Genomic DNA, 20,704 nt, shown 5'->3' with positions numbered 1-20,704 from the left:
TAATAATTGTAGTCAAGGTAACAACTGAATGGAAAGTCTGAACGAAGACACAGAAAGACGTCACGTTGTGCACTTGTACATGTGCGTTGTGCTGATCTATCTGAGCTTTCAGATGTCGTCTTTCTCCTGGTAACCCTGACTGGACCATAAATAAACTATCCTGAGAGCAGACACAGAGTCGGAGGTTAACAATCAGACAGAAAGTCCCGTTTGCTGCCGGCGAGAGGGGAAGAAGAGTTAACATCTCTACACATAGAAGTCAGAACGCTAATGTGCTGCTCTCTATTAGATCCTCTCAGTAGCCGGAGAGATTATATTTAACATCACACTAATCAAACACTAATTACATGAAGTAAACAGCCTCTGCAGATGGCAACAGAACGAACAGTTCATTTCTGTTTAATTCACTTAATGTTGATATGCATATTTATCTCATTCTGATGATGTTTAATGACAAATTGTTTGTCTCCAGGACTGAAGAAGCTGCTCATTATGAATAATGAAGCAAATAACAGCACCCATTACACGCAGACTGTACTTTCAGCTGCCTGTTTTTACTGTGAATAATTCAATGGGATTTGTATAAGTAATAATCCTTAATAATGCATCTTTTAGAGAGAGGAGGAGGAATAGACAGAAGGTGCAGAAGCGGTTGCTTTAAAAGCATCCGAGGCGGTGGTGGGAACGGAGACGGAGCCGTGTGCTGGGGGAGTTATTGCTCCACTTACTTTACAAACTGGAAATCTCATTAAGTGTGACACTGCAGATTAGTTGAGAGGGACCAAAGTGGAAAGAGAATGAACTCACAAAGGGGCTGCGAGGAGGCTTTGGCTTTGTTTGCCATCATTAATTCAGCATTGCAACAGCTCAGGGGGAAGCTCCGAGCCGCTGATCAGAAGAGCCGCGGATATGACAGGCGAACAGGTGCCCTTTTTCCTCTCCAAACACTTTTCCCTCTTAGCTCCCCTCCTCGGGTCTTAATTGAGGTGAGTTGTGTATTTGGGCCATCTGCGTGCTGACAAAATAAAGCCGGCTTTGATTTATGGTACCTCGGGACGTATTAGCGTCTGAATCTCACCGGCGAGGAGCTAAACTCTGCTTGTAAACTCCGAGACAATGAAAGGAAGAACGCTTCTTGTGTTTTACTACAATTTATAGATTCAATGTGGCCCAATGAAGGAATGTTTGTTTTATAAATGTTCCTTATTCTCATTACATGGTTCTCTCTCTTCTAGATATTGTAGATGTTTTATTGTCAACTTCAAATCAACCATCAGCTGTGAATGAAAGCTGTCCTCTTCCAGCCGAGAGACTCCAACAGGAAGACATCGTGATGTGAACTGACCGTGGTAACAGTAGTGGGACTAAATAATGTGGACTTGAGATGAACTTCGGAGCTTTTTCAGTCCCAAACACTATTTCATGATATTTAGGGCAGTATACAACTTATACATTTCATAGTCAAAATTGTGACATTGACATAAAATGATGGACTTTAAATATTGTTGGGGACACAGAGAGGATCCAATATTACAGATAATTATTAATATCAGTTAAAGTTAAAGTAATATGAATACATTATCAATAAACATATTAATAATAACAGGGTGCCAAAAAATACATTAAAAGTAATTAAAAGTTATCAGAATAATTATTAATAATATTGAATAATATGATTTAATGTATATTAAATCATTCCTCGGGGCACCACTCTTTGAAACAAAGAGAACATTATTGCACATTAATACAGTCTCGTGAATAAGTCTTATTAAGTATAATAATCTATCAATGTGATGATTAATAATTAAATTAATAACTATATCAATAGATAGTAGAGGTTGAAGGATTTGGTAGTTCTTGACATCGTTCACTCTGATGCAACATTAAACAGAGCAGCATGTATAATCCACAAACATTAAAGGTTTAAAACACAATATGAATATTAATCTGACTAAATAACTAAACTAAACAAACCAAACACTGAAAGCAGCCCAATGACTACTTTTACTTCTGATACTTTATGTACATTTTGCTCATAATACTACTACTAACAGTATTTTTACTAAAGTAACATGTTGAATTCAGAACTTTAATTGTAATGGAGTATTTTTAGACTGTAGTATTTCTAATTTTACTAAACTAAAGGATCCGAGTACTTCTTCTGTCCATACATCACCACCTCCAGCAGTAACACCAAGGTCAACAATACAACCTTCAGATTTCCATATAACCGTAACTTATAGTTTGGTAACAATAATATCAGCTAGCTACGCTAATGTCGTTCACAAACTAACGTTAACACGACAGGAAGGAAGAGAAAAAGAGCGTCATCATTTCAGGCCAAGATTCCCACTTGAGCACAAATTCTTTAATCTGTCATGACATTTATTGAACACATTCATTCTCCCCACAGGATGAACCTTTTCCCTCTGGCATCACCTGTTGCAAACAGCATATCTTATAACATGGTGGGAACAACATATTCATGCTCCCCAGAGGATGACTTTGTTTCCATTGTTATGACCTCATGGTCAAATTCTAAATATATCAGCCTCATTTCAGCAGAAATCTCTGGTACGGTTTGATTTCATAGTCAATATTCATATATATACATATATATATATATGTATATATATAAACATATGAGCTGAATTATGCTTCAAAAATAAGAACAGACAGCAGACCCAGTCTGCACATTGTTCTGCACACGGAGCAGGAGAGAGTTGCTGTAATGACGTCTAACAGTCTGCTAACATGACCATTAGGCAGCTCTAGAGTACGAGCAAACTGTGATATTCAGCAGCAGCAGCAGCAGCAGCAGCGTGGCACCGAGCACCGGCGGTTCAGCTCATATTGGGTGGTGTGGGTGTTAATAGCCGTTAGTGTCCGTGTTTCATGGTTTATTGTCTCTGAGGAGCGATTTATGAGACGTGGACACGGGGACCGGAGATGGCCTCTGAATGCTTCGGTCATGTCTGAATGTGCTGCTCAATGTAGCTGAGCAGAAAACACATCAAAGAGTAAGTAGTTCCTAATCTGTGTTCACCACTAACGTCTGTCCCTTATGCAGAGTTTATCTGAGCCGCTCAGCCTCAAACGTCTTTGTCCTGTTTTACAGCTTCCTTCAATGCTCGCTGCTGTTTGATGCTGCACATCTGCTAACAGATGTTCAGCTCCGTACAATTCAGACCAGGTTGTAAACATTAACTAAGAGTTGGTGACGTTGTCCAGCATCAAACAAACACAGGACGTCCACTGTCTGTGTCCCCTGTGAGACCAGAAGACAACGTTGCCTTATTTGGTCACGTCAGTCAGACGACTTCATGTCAACCGTTCTCTTTTCTTTACCATAAAAATAGTTTTGTTGGCTTCAACCTGACTTCCTGTGAACACAGAAGGTCATTTTGAAAAGACGTTGAGTATGGAATGAGTGTTTGTTGACACGCCGTACCTGGCACGTGGGACGTAGGACGTGGGTGGATGGATGGATGGATGGATGGATGGATGGATGGATGGATGGATGATGGATGGATGGATGGATGGATGGATGGATGGATGGATGATGGATGGACGGATGGATGGATGGATGATGGATGGACGGATGGGGTTTTGATTATTACTATAAAGGCTGTTGTTGACACCAGCTGACATGATGAACGATAGAAGCAGTTGCAGAGTCGTGATTATTGTGTAATTCCTGTAAACATGGTGATACCTCAGAGCCGCTGCAGACTGAACCTCCTTCCAGGCCTTCAGAGTACGTTCTCTTATCAGTGTAGCGCCTGTGAGGGCTCAGTTCTCTCTTGCTTACTCTGCTGAACTGAAGGTTAATTGTCCGTATGTTCAGGGTCAATCCTCCTCAGTCCTGCTCTTCCTCTATTGTAAAGCTAACATCCTCAAATTTCCTTCTCTTTCTCTTCCTCCCTTTCTCTTTTCATTCTCTGGAGCTTTCATACGGCTTCTTTCACACACACACCACATTGTGCTCGGTGCCTTCATTCTTCGCCCAACATTTTATTCCGGCCCTGCTCCGCGGCTCCCTCGGCACGAGAACGATGATTGGAAATTTTCAAAAGAGAGAAAGAGAATCATCTGGAGCTCATCTCATCTCAGATCTTTTGTCTTCTGTGGTATTGGGCAGTAAAAAAGCAAATGAGACGCTGCCAGCTCTGCTCATCCTCCACAAACCACAGCCTGGGACGTGACTGTGCTCTGCTCCTCATACAGTATCTGGTTCCTGCTTGTATGTTGTTGCTAACCACTACTACACTACACCACAGTGTGTACAGTATGAATTAATGCAGTCTGCTCTCTCCAGTCAGTGCACGTTACCAAAGAGCTCACAACGCAACACAGATCGCAATGCGAGTGTTTGCTTTTTGATTTATTGTCCCGGTCCTCAGCTGTTGGCAGTAACACAGGCACATCAATAACACCGGCGTGTTCAGCAGAAAGAGACAAGTTAATTATACAAGAACAAATGAAAGAACTTCCTGGACTTCTTCTAGAAAGAGCAGAGTTGAGATGAGAGTCTTCTTGGATCCAGATGAGGCGTCTAGTAAAGTTCTTGAAGATACGTAGGAACTGAGCTGGACGTAACGCTCTGTGAGTCCTCACCGGTTCCGATGTGGTGCTGCATCACGGAGAACAGTGTTGTACTGATAGATGGGAAGCCAGTGAGGGATTGTGTCTCGCTTTGTGTGCCCCCTGAGCCTTTCCCTATAGACTTTACACTGAGAGGACATCACACATCTAGGGAGGGAAGTTCTACGGATGTTAAACCTCCATGATTTAAACATGTAGAATATAAAGAGTTGTGTTTTTGATAACGTTGGTCTGCGGGGACATGTCTTCTCCACATGGGAGTATTCTTTAGTTGGTCTGCGGGGACATGTCTTCTCCACATGGGAGTATTCTTTAGTTTAGTCGGTCTACGGGGACATGTCTTCTCCACATGGGAGTATTCTTTAGTTTAGTCGGTCTACGGGGACATGTCTTCTTCACATGGGAGTATTCTTTAGTCGGTCTGCGGTGACATGTCTTCTCCACATGGGAGTATTCTTTAGTTGGTCTACGGGGACATGTCTTCTCCACATGGGAGTATTCTTTAGTTGGTCTACGGGGACATGTCTTCTCCACATGGGAGTATTCTTTAGTTTAGTCGGTCTACGGGGACATGTCTTCTCCACATGGGAGTATTCTTTAGTTTAGTTGGTCTAGTCTCTGTATTAGGTTCTTTAGCTTGACTTTCCTCTGACAGCCGGTGGGCCGACTCTGTCTCTGCTCTGTCTCTGCTCTGTCTCTGACTCTGTCTCTGCTCTGTCTCTGCTCTGTCTCCTGCCCCCCCCCCCCCCCCCCCCCCCCCCCCCCCCCCCCCCCCCCCCCCCCCCCCCCCCCAACTGGAGGGACTTTCTTTTTTTCTTTTTTTTTTACTTTTATGCTCTTTTTTTTATGTCCTGTCTAATTTTATGATGATATATGAGTTTAGCAACACCGGCTACTGCCTTCTTTCCAGCAAAATGACATCATCAATCAGTCAGTCAGTCCTGTTAAACATTTGGGAAATGACTTGTGGACGTGATACGCATGTGTTGCTGGGTGACTCGGAGGACTTCTGTGTGCTCCCTTCAGGACTAATTAGGATTCACAACATTAGTTAGATAGAAGTGAATAAAACACAAGACTTTCTATTCACTGTTGTAAATATAACAACAAGTGACTGAAGGACAAATGTCCATGTTAATGGTGAACTGAGCGGACCTCCACTACGTTCCATCACACGCTGGATGTCCACAGTAACGCAGACGTAGAGCATCTTTCACACTTTGTAGTTTCTTGGATTAAACTCCTAATTGTCAGAAAAAAAGAAGTTTCTGCATACCACAGATCAAAACAGAGGGGTGCCACAAATAAACAACACAAAATGCAAAATACTCGCCTGCAAATATTCTACATGTCTAGGGCTTTTATTGTGAAGGTGTGAACGGAAGGAGCTGAACTGGTGTGTGCTGCCTTCGTCGAGGTTGAAAGGACTCCAGAACCTCGTGTTGTTGGTTCATAAATACAGAAACTCACTCGATCACTCAAAGCACTCAAGGATCTTTAATATTCACGTTGGGTGTGAAAGTGGTCATGACAAAAACAGAAAAAATATATTGACATGCAAATTCATCACACAAAAAGGGCATTTAGACAGAGATTTGACTCCCTGTTCATTTCAATGAAGAACTAAGTGATTTATCTGACTGAACTTTGACACGCCAAACACACAGTGACACACACATCAGTGTGTGTTCAGGTGTTGGGGAGGAAATACTACAGCATATGTGAACATTGTGGTAGAACTCCTTTAGTGGCTCCAGAGAGAGCTGTGTGAAGTCTGATAAATAACCTCTAGTGATGTCAGCCTCGTCGGTCGGGCTCAAAACTACAAGTTTGAAAATGAACAAAACTAAATGTGTCACAGCACACAAGTGAAACAAATAGAGTTTGAAAATTAAACGTAGACTTTAAATCTTCCAGCAGTATAATGTGTCTCCATTAATGACTGTGTGACATCACTCTGAGATTTAAGGGCCACTTATAATAATTCTCAACATTCATAAACATGCTTGTTGTTAATCTGGCTCATTTAAACATGTTAATCTCTGTGAGTGACTGATTAAAGTCTGTATCGGTCCATGACCCATGAGAGCATTTACATAATAACACTGAACAGCTGCTGTCTGGAGGAACACACTCAGTTCTGCTCTTTATGGGACTGAATTAAAGACATGTATGTCTATTAACACTCATGTTATATCCAGCTAATCAGTCTCTCTCTGAACCCCCAGCATGCATCTGGGTTTGTGCATCTAGCTGCTTACTACAGTATCTATCCAGCATCCAGCAGTCTCAGCTCTGCTGTCTGACCAGGAGGTTGTTCAGAGGATGTGAGATGTGATGATGAAGAACAGTTGGTGTTCAGAGGATGTGAGATGTGATGATGAAGAACAGTTGGTGTTCAGAGGATGTGAGGTGTGATGAAGAACAGTTGGTGTTCAGAGGATGTGAGGTGTGATGATGAAGAACAGTTGGTGTTCAGAGGATGTGAGATGTGATGATGAAGAACAGTTAGTGTTCAGAGGATGTGAGGTGTTTACCGTGATGAAGAACAGTTGGTGTTCAGAGGATGTGAGATGTGATGATGAAGAACAGTTAGTGTTCAGAGGATGTGAGATGTGATGATGAAGAACAGTTGGTGTTCAGAGGATGTGAGGTGTGATGATGAACAGTTGGTGTTCAGAGGATGTGAGGTGTGATGAAGAACAGTTGGTATTCAGAGGATGTGAGGTGTGATGATGAAGAACAGTTGGTGTTCAGAGGATGTGAGGTGTGATGATGAAGAACAGTTAGTGTTCAGAGGATGTGAGATGTGATGATGAAGAACAGTTAGTGTTCAGAGGATGTGAGATGTGATGATGAAGAACAGTTGGTGTTCAGAGGATGTGAGATGTGATGATGAAGAACAGTTGGTGTTCAGAGGATGTGAGATGTGATGATGAAGAACAGTTGGTGTTCAGAGGATGTGAGGTGTGATGAAGAACAGTTGGTGTTCAGAGGATGTGAGATGTGATGATGAAGAACAGTTGGTGTTCAGAGGATGTGAGGTGTGATGAAGAACAGTTGGTGTTCAGAGGATGTGAGGTGTGATGATGAAGAACAGTTGGTGTTCAGAGGATGTGAGGTGTGATGAAGAACAGTTGGTGTTCAGAGGATGTGAGGTGTGATGATGAACAGTTGGTGTTCAGAGGATGTGAGGTGTGATGATGAAGAACAGTTGGTGTTCAGAGGATGTGAGGTGTGATGATGAACAGTTGGTGTTCAGAGGATGTGAGGTGTGATGAAGAACAGTTGGTGTTCAGAGGATGTGAGATGTGATGATGAAGAACAGTTAGTGTTCAGAGGATGTGAGGTGTGATGATGAAGAACAGTTGGTATTCAGAGGATGTGAGGTGTGATGAAGAACAGTTGGTGTTCAGAGGATGTGAGATGTGATGATGAAGAACAGTTAGTGTTCAGAGGATGTGAGGTGTGATGAAGAACAGTTGGTGTTCAGAGGATGTGAGATGTGATGATGAAGAACAGTTGGTATTCAGAGGATGTGAGGTGTGATGAAGAACAGTTGGTGTTCAGAGGATGTGAGATGTGATGATGAAGAACAGTTGGTATTCAGAGGATGTGAGGTGTGATGAAGAACAGTTAGTGTTCAGAGGATGTGAGGTGTGATGAAGAACAGTTGGTATTCAGAGGATGTGAGGTGTGATGAAGAACAGTTGGTGTTCAGAGGATGTGAGATGTGATGATGAAGAACAGTTGGTATTCAGAGGATGTGAGGTGTGATGATGAACAGTTAGTGCAGCATCCTTTAACGAGTTCTGTTGTGGATTAAACTGATTTTATAACTTAGTTTAATGTCTAATGTTACCTTATATATATGTTTGTGTCTTTGTCATTCAGACCTCAGTTTGAGGCTAGAAGGATCTGTATTATCTCTGCTCTGGTTTCATGTTAAAGGGTCTCTTGTGGCTGACTTGTTTGGACGCTGCTACCAGAAGGAGCCTGGAGGTTGAGTGATAACACAGATGTCATGTTACGGCTCCTACTGATCAGTTGACTGTGTGGTGCAGTACTGCCCAACAGTTCAGCTGGGGTCTGGGGTCTAGGTCTGGGCCTGGGGTCTGGGTCTGGGTCTGGGTCTGGGGTCAGGGTCTGGGGTCTGGGTCTGGGTCTGGGTCTGGGTCTGGGTCTGGGTCTGGGTCTGGGTCTGGGGTCTGGGTCTGGGTCTGGGGTCTGGAGCCCCGGGATGGTCGCCCACTTTTCTGGTTGCTAATCCAAATTTGCGATTGTAAAGAGCACGTTAAGGCGTCAGACTGACGCTGCGTGCTGCCTTGGCTTCAGGACGGCGTCCCGGTCCGTCTAGTTCAGGGTTTCAGTGGTGAGAGAAGAGACCAGAGAGTTTCAGGACTCAGTCATGTTATATCAGACAACAGCAGCACCGGGTCCGTCTCTCTGGACTCATCTGGTGGACGGATAGATTTGTACCTGCATACTATGCATATATCAGTAAGTGCATCAGTGAATCCCTGTACTGTACTGGACCTGAACCAGTGAATACTGGACCTGAACCAGTGAATACTGGACCTGAACCAGTGAATACTGGACCTGAACTAGTGAATACTGGTCAGACTGGACCTGAACCAGTGAATACTGGACCTGAACCAGTGAATACTGGACAGACTGGACCTGAACCAGTGAATACTGGTCAGATTGAAGCACTGCAGGAACACTAACGTTGAGGAACACGATAGCGTGAGCTAGCCCCCGGCTGGGCTATAAATACAATCACTTTCTACATTTGAAACTACATTGAGTTGGATCAATTATAAGTCAATCAACAGAAGCAGGTTTATTAAAGTTCAGACTCATTAAACAGTCATTCATCTCAGATATCTTCTTTATTGATGACTTTTAGTCCACAGTACGGGGCGAGGGGTTAAAACATGCTGGATCCTTCGATCCTCATTAAACCCTCCGGCCTAACCGGGTCTCTGAAACATCCCAGCCTGTCTGTCAATTATGACCTTGTAGTCTCCAAGGTCAACCCAAGATGTTGTCATCAAGGTTATCTTCTCAGACTGGACAGAGATCCTCTCCAGCAACAGAAGACATTATAGCAGGGTTTATTTATCTATTGATGCTTTAATAGATGGGGACAGATACAATAGAATAGAATATATCTAAATATCTCTTTTATGAAACTAGGGGATTACATCAGTGAGGTAAAAGAAGGTTAGACAGAATACAGCGAGATACAATAAAGAACACATAACATTACATTTAACAGCTACACATGAGAACAGGCTTGATGCTGAATTCATCAGGATCTGGTAGCTGTCTTTAAAGAGAGGATGTTTGCAGCAACTTTCATGAGATCAGGTAGCGAGTTCCAGGACTTTGTTCCTTTTAGTACTAACATGTACTACATGTACTTACATGTAGTACATGTTAGTACTTGTTAGGACTACATGTAAGTAATCAAACGAGTTCTCAGCTATTTTTGGTTTCCATCTTTTCAGGAGTATAAATTCCATGTTTCTTAAATGATGTGACATTTAATACAAAGCTTTATTAATATATAGCTTTATTAATGTTGATGGAAACATTGAAAGGCTTATTTCTGTGACTTCAGTCTTGAATGTAACGACGAGGAGGAGGAGGATGACATGAGAGGCTGCAGATCATGGTAGAAAACTTTAGAGGTTTAGAAAGAGCTCGTCACCGTGAGCAGAGACTTCAGTAGAGAGTTGACGTCTGGACCGAACAGTACAGATGGAGACGGCGCCGCCTGCCTCGCCCAGCAGTCCTCCTTGCCCGGGGGCGACCAACTGGCTGTCTGGCCGGTAGTCAGGTATCTGCGAGGCCCGTGTTGGCCGCGGTGCCAGCCATGTTTACCAGATGCACCGTCCCCTCAGGTGAGCGCTCTACAGCTGGCAGCTCCGGGATCCGCTGGCCCTCGGCCCCAAACATGCTGGATGATGCCGGAGCCTGAGAACTGAGAACTGCTCAGATAAACACGTCCGTATGCACCGCAGAGAGCCCCCCCACTGGACGGGACAGACAATGAGCACAGATAAACAGCCACACACGGCACACTTTAGGCTCAGTCGGATGTTATTACTGCTATTAGCTGAGATAGAGACGCTGCAGTCCTTCAATGGCTTTACACTTCTACACATCAATACACTGCATCAGTATTACATATTATATTAGTGGCTATAGACGGAGAGCAGCTGTGATTGTTCACTAATGCCGGGATCAGACGATGGTCACCATGTCAGATAACGATCACAGCGCCATAAACTCTTGCAGTGTCTCGGACGATCATGTGCGAGTTCAGACGTCATCGGGGAGGCGGTCGAAGCAACCGTCGATCATGGCGACGGAAGCGTTGTGTGTGATGATGGCGGTCTGGTGTTGCCAAAAGAAAAAGAAAAGAAAGAAGAAAGGGTTGTTGATGTTCTCCTGGGTGGCACAGAGAGGACGGGACGGGCTGTCCATACTTCACTCAGTTTGGTTGTCCCACCTGACGGCAGCGAACTCGCCATCCCTCACAAAGGAACACGTCGTTAGAGATATCACACTAGGCATGTCAAGACGCAAAATTCTCCTCGTAATTCTCATCGCCCCTTCTTGGCGTCACGCCCCTTCTTGGCGTCACGCTATTTTCAGCATCAAAACCACTGAAGTTCCTCTTGGCGTCACTCACTAAGGTGCGCCTTGTGCGGCGGTATCGAACGCCGATGGCCATGACAAAGCCTGGCTATCTGCAGCCCTGGGAGTGAGAACGGGCTGCTCGCTCACTACTGACTGAGGTTAGAGGTTCATACCAAACACAGTCACAGGAAACAGAAAGCAGCTCTAACATGAAGGAATGTAGTGAAACAACATGACTCTTCAGTTTGATCATCAGGCTGACAGACATCCTCGTACCGTCACCAGAGAAGCACATGTTCATTAATGTGCTGTTAGAAATAGACTCCTACTAATGCACACGCAACCTGTGTTTGGGTAAAGGTTGCTCGAAATACAGCAACCGGCTGTTTCAGGAAGAGAGACTGCAGGAACGAAGACTCTCAGGGGCCGGTTACTTTATGTATTACAGATTAATACAGTAATAATCACCAATAAAGATCAATTAAAAACTGCAAAGGTAAGGGCTGTAAAACGGCTCCCATATTCTGACCCAATATATATATATTATATCTATATATCTATATATTATATATCTATATATATTATATATAGATATAATATATATATATATATATATTATATATGATATATGTAATATATATATAGAGCATTTGTTTGCATATTTGTCCCCAATAGGAGCCCAGAGTTCATATTCCCCCCCTAGTGAGTTAATCTGCCCTGTTGTACCTAAACACTTCTACTTGACTTCCTTACTTCCTAGAGGAATGAAGTAAAGGATGTGAAATCGTCTGGTTAACGTGAAATATAACACTACTGGCTGGTATCATAGTTTGATGGTATTATGGTATATATGAGGTATTATGTGTGCAGTTCTGTGACGATCAGAAATAAAAGAGGATTCCTCTCAAAGGTCTTTGTATTCTGTTTTTATGTTCATTTTTAATCAATTCTATTGAATGCACTTTGAGAAAAGGGACTTTACCAGATCCTCTTCATAAGCAGGCACATTATCATAAATCCATTCCACCGTAATCCCCCCCCACCGTCCGGGGAGAGTCTTCAGCAGGAGAAGGCCACCTCACCTGTTTGAATAGGAAATGATTGCTGAGTGTATCTGCCTCACGCAGCCAAGTGCTCTCTGAGTTTAACCCTTCAGGCTAAAGATAGATCCTCGGAGACGGAGACGGAGACGGAGACGGAGACGGAGACGGAGGGCTGGTAACTTCACTCAGCTCCTGTTTGTTTCTTCCCTTCTGGATGTCTGAACGTCTACAGTAGAACACCGTCTCCAGGGTTATGTCTTACAGTCTAATAGTGCACAATGAGCTCTGGATTTAATACGTCTCCTCTGAATGTTACAGTTGTTCAGATCAACTCTTTTAGATAAGATAAGATCTACTTTTATTGTCCCCGTGGGGACATTTTTCCTGGACTCCGTCCAACTGCAGTTACGATCACTAAATTAAAACAAAAACGAGAATAATAGACGGTTCCACATCAGGCAGGAAGACAGATGTTTCGACACGTACATAATAGCACATCCCATCACGCACACCATGGCAGGTATTGCACCCAGGTAGAGCACTGCACCGTCCACCGTCCACCGTCCCGCCCATACTGCACAGACAATAACCCAATACTACACAGATGCAACATATTGCACTGTCCCTATTTAACATATTGCATATTGTCTTTATTGATGTGAAATCCAAAGCTTGGTGTCTAATGATATGTGATCATTCTGGTCTTCTGATGAAGATGTGTATCAGTTGTAGTCACATTTAGTCCTGACTGTTAGTTTTAGTTTCCATCATTTACATCGTGCATTTTAATTGCTCCGTCTCATGAGCATTCTGAGGCTACAGCTGTCGCCATCTTTGATGTGTACAGTTACCATGGTTACAGGTATTTTTTTCTATCAAGCGGTACGTGGAGAAGGCACTGTTTACCTGTTTACCTGTATACAGCAGACTGGAGATCCAGTTGTCGTTCCCACTCTGGCTGCTAACTCTCTGTGCTTCTTCCTCCTCTCCGGTCATTATTGTTATCTCCGCTGGCTTCTCTCTCCAGACTGAAGGGCAATGTTTGCTTCTACTAGACTATTTAGGGAAGACGCCCGTGTCATGATTTAAAATATGAATGCAAAGACAAACGTAGTCTGTTTCCTTCCAGACGTAACTGAGACGTAGCAGTCCAGATGTTCACAGGGCTGAGGACACACATCCCTTTTTTATCAAGTACTGACGGGCAAAACAAGACAAGAGGCTGATACTTTAGGTATCAACTCTCCAAACTCACTTCTTCACTAAAATACTAAACACCGAGATGATCAGCTAAAACACGAGACAACATTAATGCAATAACATCCAGAGCAGTGTTTCTGGGGAAGAGCCGATTCTGTAGACATGGGAAGGTTCTTGAGCATTTTTACTGCCATCATCTGATATTATCTTGAATATGTAAACCAGCCACGTCAAAGAGATAAACATCATATCATATACATCATCTTGAATACAAAAGTACGAGCAGAGATACATCAGTCCAATATAATCGTAGGCTATAAACGGTTTCTTATTTTATATTTCTATCCTTGTTATTATTATTAAAGGCCTCATAACTGATGACCGATCATCTGTCTTTGGGTGCAGATGTGTGCAGATGTGTGTGTGTTGTGTTCATGTCGTGACGCTCTGAACCATCAACAGGAGGTAAAGTTTGCTGAGCTGTCGTTATTAGGCTAACTGTGATTGGCTGTTTCAGAGCTCTGAGACCAGTAATAACCAGCAGCATGTCTTGCTGCTGCACATCCAGTACTGTAGGCTACATGATCCACATTAGAAGGTGCTCATGGGGAGACGCCCACACAGAACTACCACCTTGTTCTTCACATCTTTATTCAAATTGAAGTTATTGAGAGTTCCCTCTTGATGTATTATCTGTTGCTCTGTCTGTGACGTGTGTTCCAGTCCATGCATATTGGCCTTGTTACAGTCTGTGTTCAGCTCTCTGAACGTCCCCACGGTGTGGAGAGACACGCTGTGAGGCAATTCAATTCCAGCTGATTGGTAGCGAAACCTTATTTTCAGAGTATCGATCCTGGGGGGGGGCGACCTGCGAAATGCAAAAACCTCAGCAAGACGGATCTGCTGTCACGTCGTACAGTAGAAATCAGCCAATCAATGTCACACACCTCCAGCGGGGCCTGTGTGAGCCTAATTCCACTCATCGCCGCTAAATAGTGAACCCCCTCGGGTTCATCAATCATCAATTCAAGGAGCACTCTTTAGTTGATAGTCCGCTCTTTAACCTCGGAACAGCCGCTGCATTTATCAGTGTGAGCCGGCGGAGACTCCCTCTCCGTGGCGGAGGGAGGAGATGGAGATGGGAGCAGTATGTTTTACTCTGATTGCTGGATTCTTCTTCTGCCCGCTCAGCTCGCTTCTCTATAATTCACAATTTGGATCCGTCTGCTCTCATGATGTGAAACTGAAGCTTGCAGCAAAGATTGATCTGTCCCCCCCGTCCCCGGGGAATACATTTGATTGGTCAATTTAGTTGAAAACGGCTTGCTTGAATATGAAAGTCAATATTTCCTGAATGATATATATATATATGATATAGATAAATAATATCTCATGACGCATCATTTCACCCAATACAGAAGTGCGTTTAGCTCAAACCATTGTAGGGAGGGCCTTAAGCTGAGACCTCCTTCCCTCCAGCCTCCTCGTAATGTGGAGTCCTCTTTGACTGTGAATCACTTAACAGAAAACCAGCATGGAAGTCTTCACCTTTGAGCAGTGTGGACTTCTTTGACATCGGGTGTGTTTATGCAAATACGAATGTTTTGTCACGGCCCTCGACGTCTCATACCGATGCACAAGGAACCCTTTATAGCATCAGTATGAGACGCACCGGGCTTTCAGGCAACTCCAATGTAAACCCAATATTGAGTTGTCAGAGTCACTGCTCCGGAAGACAGGTGATGTAGTATAAAGAAGGACAGAGTCCACGTAGGGAGGAGGACGGGGTGGATGGACGGGTCAAACAAAACACTTTTAGAAAGATTTTGAACAGTTTTTCTTTCCTTATTTGTTGAACTGAATGCTTGCCTGTTAACAGATTTTTCCTTTCTGCTGGCCTTAAGGCCTAAAGGACTACAGGTTGCACCAGCAATGTATTGGAATAGAACAATATATCTAGTTCACCTATAGTACCAAATTACATTTCCTGAAAATAGGTCAAACGAAGCCAACAGGAGCCAAAGAGATCTATAGCCAACCAGATGTGTTTTCTTTCTTCGCAGGTTACGAGTGCCGACGCCTCAAAGTCAGACATCGTGAAGTCGGGAAGCCCCAAGTCCACACTAAAGCACATATGGACAGAAAGCAGTAAGGATATGTCCATCAGTAGGCTGCTGTCACAGACTCTACACGGCAAAGAGAACAGCACAGCCTTGGACCTTCGCTACGACACTCCCGAGCCCTACTCCGAGCAGGACCTGTGGGACTGGCTGAGGAACACCACGGACCTGCAGGACTCGCGGCCGCGGGCTAAACGGCGGCCGATGGTCAAGACGGGGAAGTTCAAGAAGATGTTCGGCTGGGGGGACTTCCACTCCAACATCAAGACGGTCAAACTCAACCTGCTGATCACCGGTAAGATCGTGGATCACGGCAACGGCACCTTCAGTGTCTACTTCCGCCACAACTCCACGGGCCAGGGCAACGTGTCCGTCAGCTTGGTCCCGCCGACCAAGATAGTGGAGTTCGACGTGGCGGCGCAGCAGTCTGTCATCGACGCCAAGGATTCAAAGTCCTTCAACTGCCGCATCGAGTACGAGAAGGTGGAGAAGGGCGCCAAGAACACGCTCTGCAACTTCGACCCGTCCAAGACCTGCTACCAGGAACAGACCCAGAGCCACGTCTCCTGGCTCTGCTCCAAACCTTTCAAAGTCATCTGCATCTTCATTTCCTTCTACAGCACCGACTACAAACTGGTGCAGAAGGTTTGCCCGGACTATAACTACCACAGTGACACTCCCTACTTCCCCTCCGGCTGACGCTCCCACAACCACACACACACTCACAGTAACGTGGACGAGCGGAGCGCAGACCGGGGCTTCTACCCGTCCCAGAGAAACGTGTCTGTTAGCCGTTCTGTCCCTGAACATGTTCACACCAGAGAGTCAAACATCAACACTGATTTAACAATTTAATCTTCTGAATTCTGCAGAGAGAGAGCAGTTACAGTTTAACAGTTTAACAATTAGAAGGTGGTATAAAGGACTGTAATATGCTTAAACATGACCTGGAAAACTCTGTGATTGATTATCATTATTAACAGTTAGTTCTTTGTCCCTGTTGACCCACGTGTAGATAGCAGAGCTGATTGCTCCTTTTATTAAACTCTGCCCTTAGTTCTTTATGTTTAGTTTTCATGTTAATAACTTTGTTTTAACATATCTCATATAGAATTGATTAACTCTCTGGACAACAACATACGGACTGTTTGCCCCCGCTGTGTTATTTACGCTCTACGGTTTATCCTGCATAACTGGAAAACAAAATGAAAAACTCCTCATTTAAAAAGATTAAAACAGAAAATAAAATCCACAGATGTTTTTAACAAACCTGCGACGAGGCAGCTGAAGATTCAGACGTGAGTTTAATGTTTAATGCTTTGAGCAACGGGAGGTTGATGGTTCAGATCCTCTGATACTGTCCATCTTCAGCTGTCATCAGCTAGATGTGATTGGTTCATTCTCAGCTGATTGAATGTCTGATTAGCTGATTGATTGATTGATTGATTGATTGATTGATTGATTGATTGGTTGATTGATTGATCAGTGAGTCATTCGTGGGGGATGGGGCTTGCTCATTGTCACTTAATATATCAAATGTAATGTATTGAATTCTATATCTTAGAGCCTAATTTGTACGAATGGTTTGTATTGTACATAGTTTATCTCATCGGCGCCGCTTCTGTACATCCCCCCCATGAGCTGTGTGTTTAACCCCTTACCCGCTGAGTCCTCTTGTTCACTCCATTTATGCTCGTTCTCGGTTCCTCTATCAAAGAAAATGATGTTGCTGCCCTACAGTAGATGTGAACTTCATGAAATCAGCAATCCTGTACAGAAGCTGAAAAACTGACTAAATATATTAAAAGTATTCATTGAAATTTTCTTTATTGGGGGTCGGGGGGTTGGGGGGGGGGGGGGGGGGTGGAGATGTAGATATGAATTAAAGAATACAGTAAATTTTATCAACTGAATGTTGGTATGTGTGAGTTCTTCCTGTGTAATAATGAGTCAGTAGAGACGTGTCTGGTGTCGTGTCACTACGCCTGTCAGCTGTGTGAAGCTGCTACAACATCCGGCTCCAGGGCGGAGTGACACTGAGTTACAACAAAGTAGTTCCCAGTTACCAAGAGGCTGAAGAGTTCGGCAGCACAGAGACAATGGAATTTACTGTATTGTGTTGCGGATGGTTACAACATCTTATTACATGTTAGGGCTTAAAGTCCACCTTGGTCTGTTGGTTGGCTGCTTCAGATTATATCACTGACGATAACTGACGTTATCAGTAAAACAAATCTCTTCCTAAACCTAACCAAGCAGTTGTGTTGATCCGTAAGTTGTTTCATTTCAATTCACAACATTCACTTTCACTTTCACTTTCTCAACGTGGGACAGCAGGTGCAGTTTGCCCCATCTGAAGCATCAGAATGGGAATGATAACCACTGATAACAATCCATGTTTACAGTTTTACAAACCGTCACACGCCTGCAAAGCAATTATCAATGATCTCTAAATCAGTTCAGGACACAGCCTCGTCTGACACTTTAATATAAGACTCCCAACCTGAAGACCAGTAGGCTGATCAAATGAGCTCCGAGCCGGCTGCTGGGCAGTACAGGCCACAACGGGGCGCTCAACTCAACAAGCCACTAAATACATGTTACAAAGTACAATTAAAATAAAGTCAAATCAAATATAAATAAATTAAAACACAGTAACATTTCTCCACGTCGGCAGTAAATCATCTTCACTTGTGCTTCCTCCTGCTCGGACCAACACGATGGCACGGACGCACACTCGGACCTCACCTAACCTGAGCATAACGTCACGTACAGCTGACACAACCTGTACCTTCATTCATTGTTTAAATCTTCCGACACAACACAGGGATTTAGCCGTAAACGGGCCGAGCTCTTCTTAAAGATTCACCAGTGAGATCGTCCGTAGAACAGCAGCAGACTAAATCAGCCTCCAGTTCCCTGTCACCTCATTCCTCACCATTCAGTGTGTAAACATGAACACATTTTACAATAGTATTGTTTTTTTGACCCCCCAAAATGTAATTTTAATGTCTTCAGGCAGGACCTATATGTTAATGAGGGAGAACCACACACTGCTATCACAAGACAGGACAGTGTTTTTTAACACTCACACAATATCTGCAGAGCCACTGTGGTCTGCTTACGATTAGGAAAAGAACATGCTTTTTCTTTGTTGTTGTTGTTGTTGTTGTTGTTTGCTCTACAATGGGACTCAAACCTCGTCACCTTCACACTCAGCCTCGCTGCATAAAGGACACTACTTCCTAGACTGGCACAGAATATCGGCGTTAGACCTGGTTGTGTGCCGTAGAATCAATCAATATGAATGTCGTTGCTGCTGACGGGATCGCGGGCTGCAGTCAGAAGACCCGTTCTGTACCCGCAACACCGGCCCTGTATCAGAGATTAAAGGTAGGGATTAAAGGTATGTTGGAAAGCTAGCAGAATGTGAAGGTAGCATGGCCTCAGGAGCTCCGTTCTCCAGGAAACGTGCGGCGGAGATGCGCTTTGAGTTCAAGCCGGTGCACGCCAAGGGTAGAGTACGAGCAGGGAGGCAGGGAGGCGTCTGATTGGTTCTTTCCAAGCGGACCTCGAGGCAGTGATTGGTAGATGTTTTTACAGGATTACAGCAGCTACAGATGACGGCTGTTTTCCTTTTTCAGAGCTCATCAGTAATGGATCGCTGTCGGGGGGAAAGACCATTTCAACCAATAGAACAGATAGTGGAGACTGGAGAACATCGTCAACTCTGACTTCAAGTTAACAATCTGAGCTGAGATGATGAAGTAAAATTCTCAAGACAATCTTTGAACAATGACCTGGGGTTCACCACTTGTTCTTCTGTCTTTATGAGCTGTTTTTCCTACTTTTCCGATTCCACAGATTCCACAGGTTCCACAGGTTCCACAGATTCCACAGACTCCACAGACTCCACAGGTTCCACAGGTTCCACAGATTCCACAGACTCCACAGGTTCCACAGGTTCCACAGGTGAACACGTTCAGCAACAAGCACCTCTAAAACTCCTCTACAGTCTGATGGGTTGGTAGCGTCCTCACGACCACACATTACACAACCACACCAGCTATGGTTTATCAGATCTTGGGTTTTATTGAGCCATCATTCCATTGATTGGTTAATGATATTACTAATGAAATAAAACCAACGTTGTAATAAACCACATCATTCCAACATGATCAGATCACCACCGTGAACAAAACCAGGAGCAGAAAACACTCAGCACACAGAGGAGCTGGAGACGTTTGGAAAAAGACAAGAAGGAAATGAAGGAAACCATTGTGGACCTGCTGTCCTGCAGCATTCACAAGAACTCAGTGACTATTCAGACACGGTTTGGTCAGTACTCAGATACTGTTAAGTTAAATGCTCTGCCCTACATTACAATGCACAGTATTTAGATCATGTTTGATCTCCTTCATGATGCATTATAAGACAATGCTATTGCAATGAAGTGGTTAAAGTTCTATTCACTGGTATAGCATATTCCACCACTAGCCGATGTAAAGTTTTTCTGGAGGCTGAAGAGATTTCTGATCTGGTACGTGGTCTAACACATGAAGCAGCCTCCATATTCCTCATGTGTGTAGTGAACAAACAGAGAGTATGTAAACAGTCACATTGTCCTCCCAGTAAGTCGAACCCAGAACACATAAGCTCCGGCTCCGTGCCTGACGATGATTACTTCTTGGAGCTTCTTCTGATTTTCGCACCATGTGCGATGGAGCAGATTTCCTAATAATGGAGTGTGCCAGAAAGTTGGACACATAGAGGTGAACTTGTGTTTCAGTCCCAGGGAGATGTGGAGATTGGGATGCAAGACTGATAGCGTCTGTTCTGGGACTTCACAGTGGCACCTGCCATCGAATCCTCCGACTCGGCAGTTAGGATCAGCAGTCGGCTTTAAACAGATTAGGGGCTCTGGGGGAGGGAAATCCGCTGCCTTTAGCTGGCTCACAACTTATCAGTAATTAAAGTGGATGCCAGGTTTGTGTGTTCATTGGCGGTCCGCAGGGTGCTTTTATAGCTGTCCTCATTAAGGAGCTGCCTTCAAAAGTTTGCCCTCAATGCTCACTTTTAACAAGC

At 43.9% G+C, this 20,704-nt stretch overlaps 1 protein-coding gene across 1 annotated transcript in view; it reads left to right on the top strand.

The window, feature by feature from the left end:
• The window catches only part of nxph1 (neurexophilin 1), a 62,040-nt gene extending 44,611 nt beyond the window's left edge, over positions 1 to 17,429 (top strand). The window contains exon 2 of the mRNA XM_037795942.1: positions 15,563 to 17,429. Coding sequence (XP_037651870.1) covers positions 15,563 to 16,318 — 756 coding nt within the window. The 3' untranslated portion in view covers positions 16,319 to 17,429. The remainder of the gene's footprint in view (positions 1 to 15,562) is intronic.
• The last annotated feature ends 3,275 nt before the right edge of the window (positions 17,430 to 20,704 follow it).

The sequence above is a fragment of the Sebastes umbrosus genome, chromosome 15 (genome assembly GCF_015220745.1).
Source record: "Sebastes umbrosus isolate fSebUmb1 chromosome 15, fSebUmb1.pri, whole genome shotgun sequence".
In the NCBI taxonomy this organism is placed as follows: Eukaryota; Metazoa; Chordata; class Actinopteri; order Perciformes; family Sebastidae; genus Sebastes; species Sebastes umbrosus.
The sequence above is the reverse complement of the archived record's forward strand: the minus strand, read 5'-3'. Positions and strand labels throughout refer to the sequence as shown.